The sequence below is a fragment of the Cyprinodon variegatus genome, unplaced genomic scaffold (genome assembly GCF_000732505.1).
Source record: "Cyprinodon variegatus isolate N-32 unplaced genomic scaffold, C_variegatus-1.0 Scaffold79, whole genome shotgun sequence".
In the NCBI taxonomy this organism is placed as follows: Eukaryota; Metazoa; Chordata; class Actinopteri; order Cyprinodontiformes; family Cyprinodontidae; genus Cyprinodon; species Cyprinodon variegatus.
In genome coordinates, this window is record NW_015150532.1 from 1,218,760 (window position 1) to 1,225,455 (window position 6,696).

The following is a 6,696-nucleotide window of genomic DNA, read 5'->3' on the forward strand; positions in this document are numbered from 1 at the left end:
ATCATTAAATTATGCAAAAGGTTCCAGATGCAAAACATTTCAGAAACCGTATGTATCAAATACGATACATTTGGCATTATAGGGTTATGGGCTTGGGGGATTAATAAAAAAAAAAAATCAATATAAACAAAATACTCTTTTAAACGGTTGTCTGTAGCAACGGAGAGCCCTTTAAAATAAATATAACACATTTTTTATCCATAATTGTTGATCAGAACTCATAGGAGCTAACAATTAGCCATAACTGTTCCTCAGGGTATAATTATGATGCTACATTTCCTTTTTTCTAGTATGGCCCATATTTATCTTGTCAGCCCAAACAGAATGCATCCAACCTTTAAAGATGTGGGTTTACTAACTGAAGCTGTGTGCTTTGCTCAAATGAGACTAAGCTCAAGCTTTTCAACAGGAATTGCCTCGTTTATTGATGATTTTGAAGGACTTGTTGTCTTTTAAAGTCTCTGGGATCTTTAATCAGATGCCTGGGATTTTAAATACTTTCAAAATTGTCTGTATGAATACTATGGAGTGTTTAATAGATGAGAAATTTATATATATATATTCACTCACTCACTTTTGGCTGCGGTTGTTTTTACAAACAATGAGAAAAAAAAAAAACTGGTATTGTATGGTAGATAGGCAATAACTAAATAGTTTTTTCCACTTACAAATAAACAATCAAGCAGGCCCCTGCTGTATCTTACTTAGCAACACGTTGACAGCTCCTCTTATCTTGGCTCACGTTATTGGTTGTAAAGATGACGTCTTTCATACAGCTGACATAAGAGGAGCATCAGTGACGACGTCATCGGTGCTATAATTCTCAGAGAGGACATATTATACTAAATCCCTCTTGATATTATCCCTTCTTGATATGAAAAAAGGGACAAGCACTGCCTCCTCACAGCGAACTGAGCATTAAACAAAAAGCATTTGACCCACAGTGTTACAAAAGCGGATGAGGAGGGTTAGCATAGCTGCATCTGAGATGGCTAAAGTTTTCTGCTTGATTATATTTGGTCTAATTTTTGATTGCACACCTTCTAAAACAGTCTGTTTTTTTACCAGCAGCTCTTGGTTGGCTTTTAAAGTTTTAAAGTTGGCCCTATTTTTATTTTTTTTTCTTAATCTGCAAACTTGCATCACCAGAAGCATTTTAGATGCACAGAGAAAGTAAATAAAATAGGACACAATGTCTTTCTCTGTCTCAGAGATGCCTCAGATCTAACTTTTATAGCTTTCTTTCCTCCTCATGGCTTTCTTCCTCTCCCATCGGTAAAGAGAGCGTTGGTGGAAAGTAGGAGGAAAAAATGTAATGAACATCAGGAAACACCAAACATTCCTGCTCCATAGCGTAGCTTTAATTTACCTTCAATCCCGTCTTTGTGTTTTGCCAAGTAATGCTGCTGCATTAACGATGTTAATGGCATTTAAAACGCAGCGTGATGTAGGATAAAAAGGTCATGGAGGTGAAACAGCAAAGGATACGCTGTGATGCCGATGCTTACAGCTCATCTCTTCTGGCGGCTTTCCCATAAAAAGTTATCTGTTAAAGAAAGTCTGAAAAGATCGATTTGAGGATCAGGCAGAAAGAGTGGAGGAGGTAGATTTCATGCAGGATGAGAAGGGGAATAGGTCTGAGGTGCTGTGGGTGTTAGCTCATGCAGAACTATACTAAAGTTCTCCTGCCTTGCTGATATTAGCATAAGGGATCTGTAACTTGGATCTGCTTTTATGCCTCATCTCTGTGGTTCCTCGAACTCCATACCTACCCAGTTTATTTCTATGTTCACTCAACTGGGAAAAAATTATAAATTTGTTACCGGGCAGGATTTCACACCCTGTGCACATCTTTATTTGTGCATTTATTGATAAACAGCCTGAATCTCTTCATTTATTGCAGCTTTTGAGACTTTCTCCTCTAAATGAATTCTTATTATTATTGCACATTTTGACACGTTAGACCCTCTGGGTTCAATGTTTTTCATTCATTAGACAAACTCAAAGGGGTCGCAACTGTTAAGACAAAGAGGAAACGTCATGGTTTTCAGAATTTTTTACAGTGAAATACATTTAGAATTTATCTCATGAGTAAATGAAAGGAATCTGTCTATGTGGGATTTAATCGGAGGTGAGATCTGGTTAGATATGGCCAAAGCAAATTCTTCTAATGGCCTTACACTGCAACACTGGTAAGAGAAAAACCTTTTGGAGACCTTTAAGCTGTCCATCGGAGCTACAAGTAAGGATGAAAAGTTCTTTTTTTTTTTTTAGCATTTTTCATTCACCAGAAATCCTCATCTACATTCTTGATAGCCCATTTAATTTTCATTTACTGATTTATTTGATTGGGAAAGTGCATGTTCATGAATTAAAATCACATGAATATAAATATGTCAGATTGTAGCCAAAGGCTTATTTCCATCTATTTTCCTGCAGGCAGGCGTAACATTGACAAACTCTTCTATATACAAAAAGGCGGTCACTTATACAACATTTTAGCACAACAACACACTTTAGTCACAATAGAACACAAGTAAACAGCTCACCATACATTTTACCAGCAACATTCAAGCGTAGAAAATCCCATACAGTTAAATACGCTTTACTGTGTGAACTAATGTGTACAGGTTTCAGTGGTTGGCGAACAAGCAACTGGAAATGAGACAGATTATTCAGGTTTGAAATGTCCAATAAACTATTTATTTTTAGAATGTTTCATTAATAGTTGGATCCTTTTTTCTTTTGTCAAAAATGTTTTTAGGTCCTTTTTATATTTATTTACATAAATTTTCGAGAAGATCGTGGAATAGAAGTAAATTTTGGCAGAACTCAGAGGTTAATAATTATTAAATTATTATTTCTGATGGGTCTGAATGTTTTTTTTTTTTTTTTTTTTATTAAATGTTAGAATGTGCCACTTGTAACAAGGTCAAGGTAACGTTTTTTTTTTTAGTGTTCAACATAAGGCATGGATCCTTGAGCCAGGAATGATGATAAAGCAGTTGTGAGATCAGTTGCAGCATGTTTAAATATTTTTTGCATGAGTTTGGTAGGTTACCTATAAAGAAGGAGAACAAAACTGGCCCAAGGATAGACCCTTAAAGAACCTATTTTAGTATCCACATAGGGAGATTCAGTGGTGTCAAAAGTACACACTTTTGTTACTTAAGTAGAAGTATAGATACTGCAATTTAAAAACACTCTGGTAAAAGTTGAAGGATCAACTTGACCTCTTTACTCAAGTAAAAGTGAAAAAGTATGTGCTCCAAAAACTACTTAAGAGTATAAAAGTATAAATTAATCTTTAAAAAAAACAGCCAGATGCCACTATATCAGTGTTTTTCAATCCTGGTCCACATGGCACACTGCCCTGCATGTTTTAGATGTTTCCCAGCTTTCACACACCTGTCGTCAATTGATAGCAGATTATCAGGCTTTGCTGAACTGCAATAATCTGAGTCAGGTGTGCTTAAGCTCAGAAACATCCAAAACATGGAGAGCAGTGTGCCTTGAGGACCAGGATTGAAAAACACTGGTCACTATATGAACTGAAACTCAATTTTTCGACTATTTCAAAAAATTCTTTGAGATATGGCCAAGTTGGTCTCCATCTCGCATTACGCTCTCGCCTGTATCCGACCTTTCAGACATTTCAACATCTTTTTCTAAATCCCACATTGTAGCATGGCATAGACAATTCACTTTTGCAGTTTGAAGAACACCTGCTTGCTTCTGATGATTTCCTTTAGCTAACCAATGAGTGTTTGCGTTATATGACTCATCCAATGACACTAGTTTTCACTAGATGTGGATGGAGCCAATGATCTGCATTGGATGGAGCACATGACGTGAAATAAATATTTAGAAACATTAAACCGAAGCCAAGAGTAACGAGTAACGTTTGTTTTAAAAATGTAAGGAATAGAAAGTACAGATACTTGTGTGAAAATGTAATGAGTAGAAGTCAGTAGTATGAAGAAAAATAAGTAATGGAGTAAAGTATAGATACCTAAAAATTGTACTTAAGTACAGTAACAAAGTATTTATACTTCGTTACACCTCTGCAGAGATTTAACACCAGGTGGTGAATGGTGTTCATCTTGTAACATATCATTCCAAAAAAGTTAATCTACTGGACTTTGTTTCCAAGTTTAAAGAGAAACAAAGTCCAGTGGATTGTTTTTTAACTTCTTTGGAATGACTATGATCTGGATGACGTAGAATCTTCACCAACATACTTGTAAAGTATCATGTCTATCCATTCATTAATATCTTTTCGTAGGTCCAAACCATTTTTCTTCCAATAGCTTGGTTTGCTTTTTAGATCGCAGCTTTAGATGCAGAAACATACTGAATGGACTTGAGTGGATGCAACACATACTATATGCTTTTCTTGGCTGAAACTCGTCAAAATGTAAATCAGATGCTCCTGTTTTGGAGCATTGCTATAAGAGAAACAGAGGTGAGCTTTCTATGGCCTCTGCTCTGATATGAAACACAGTAAACCTGTAGTCAGTTGTTGTCCTTTTCATTACAATCCACATTGTAATGAAGCTGAAGTCAATCAGTTTTACTGGGAATATTTTCTTTTCTCTAGGTAAAAAGGCAGACTGCACATTGTCCATTGGCGACGAGGATCTGCTGGCTCTAATGACGGGGAAGCTGAACCCACAAACGGTGTGTGCACCTACCATGTCCCATATGTGTTAATACTGTGTGATGGTCTGAAAAACACATCAACCTGATGGTTTTGAATACTGTCTTTGAGTCAGTCACAATGTTTCTAAGATCTGAAAGGGGAACATTTTAAAGCAATCATTTCGATTATGAAAAGGAATTGAGCTGAAATGCCCTTAAACATTGACCTGCTTTGATTATAGTGCTAGATTAAAGACATACTTGTGCTAGAGCCGCCATGTTAAAGCAGAAGTTGGTCAGTTCCAACGGTAGATTGCAAAAAACCTGGTTAAATGCCAGTTTTCCTATTTATTTGGATTTATAAGGTTACAGACATTAAGATTATTTTGTCTTTAAACAATTTGAAGCTTAAATGTTGATGTGATTGCAGATATTGGATGTATTTCAAGGCAACATCTCAAACTGGCCGCTTCCTGGTGTGAGACCTAAGAAATGAGCCCAAAATAGATTCCACCAGAATCTGCTCAATTATTTGCTAGAATAAACACACTAGCTGCGTTTCTATTACAAATGGGCGCAACACTATGTGATATTCTGCTAAATCCGAAATGCAAAATTCTGCAATTGAAGTATTTCTATTAGATAACAAAATGTAAAAATGCATACGATATGCAATAACTCTGAAAACAAAATGGCTGTGGCGGATGTAAACACGAGATATGTCCATATATCAGCCACAGCTCTAGAGGGCGCCATCATGCTTCAACTGCTTCTGTTCTTCTCCATCTTTTTACAGGGCGGTATTATCACGGGACTCGTGTGATGCAAAATAAATGTTTTCATTGCACTTTTGCAAGTATAAGAATTTCCATATGATTAAAAAAAACATTTTATCTAAGAGTTCAAAAAAACCCTGGGATGTTTTTAGAATTTTGGGCAGAAACCGGCAAACAAATGTCAGTATGACATTGGCTGAAAGGCCACTTGAAGGGGAAGTCGCCAAAGCAATATAAGAGTTGGGTTACAGTAAGAAAATCACAGAAATGTGCCTCTTATTGGAGCTGAAGTTAATCTTTGAAAACGATGACAAAGCCTTGATGTCAGTCATTCAGAGCATTTATGGTCAGAGCTGAAAAAGCTGCAAGAAAAAATGGCTACAACCTGGACTCAGTGATAAGAGGGACAGAGGTGAGCAGCAGTTCTGTGTGCAGGAATGTTCCAGAATACCAGGAATAATGAGAACAGGTTGTGGAAGAAAACTAATAACATTTCACACAAGTTGTGCAGTTTAAGTGTAAAGTCTACCAACATTTTTATTTAACAGTTGGAGGAAAATGTTACAGTTTATTTAGGCTTTTAGCAAATAGAAATCCTTTTTAGTTTTCCTAAAAAGAAAAAATAAGAAACATTTAAACACTTTTAAGGTCAAATATTTTCCAACAACTTCTTGATGAAGTTTTAGAACATTTTGAGTTTATTTATTTATTTATTTTTTTGTACAGTCCTGTAAAACATTGATCTTTCTAGCAGACAGCTAAAAGTTAAGGGTCAGAAATCTTTTTTTTTTTTTTTCATCACAATAACTAATCCCAGGTGGATCCAAGAGGATTTGTTGATGAAAATCAATCAAAAGGCAGTTAAACATTTATTATCTTCCAACAGAGTTTCTTGCATATACAGCGAACCCTCATTTATCACGGGGGTTACGTTCCAAAAAGAACCCACGATAGGTGAAATCCGTGAAGTAGAAACCTTTATTTTTTTTACAGTTATTACACAATGAAATACTCCATGAAACATTGAAATCAAGGAAAAACTTTTTACAGGCCCAAGCTTTTGTTTAACAAATAAAAATACTGTATAAACGTTTTTTTTAACAAATAACTACTGTACTGTACTGTAAAATAATAGTTCTAAATAAATAATAATTTTAATCATCAATACGAACTGAAGGGCAGAGAAGGCAAAAGTACTCACTTTCCGTACTTGAGTAAAAGTACAGATACTTGTGTTAAAAAATACTCTGGTAAAAGTGGAAGTACTGATTAAACTTCT

At 35.6% G+C, this 6,696-nt stretch overlaps 1 protein-coding gene across 1 annotated transcript in view; it reads left to right on the top strand.

Moving 5' to 3' along the window:
* The window catches only part of scp2 (sterol carrier protein 2), a 40,270-nt gene that overhangs the window by 32,055 nt on the left and 1,519 nt on the right, over positions 1-6,696 (top strand). The window contains exon 15 of the mRNA XM_015372969.1: positions 4,601-4,680. Coding sequence (XP_015228455.1) covers positions 4,601-4,680 — 80 coding nt within the window. The remainder of the gene's footprint in view (positions 1-4,600; positions 4,681-6,696) is intronic.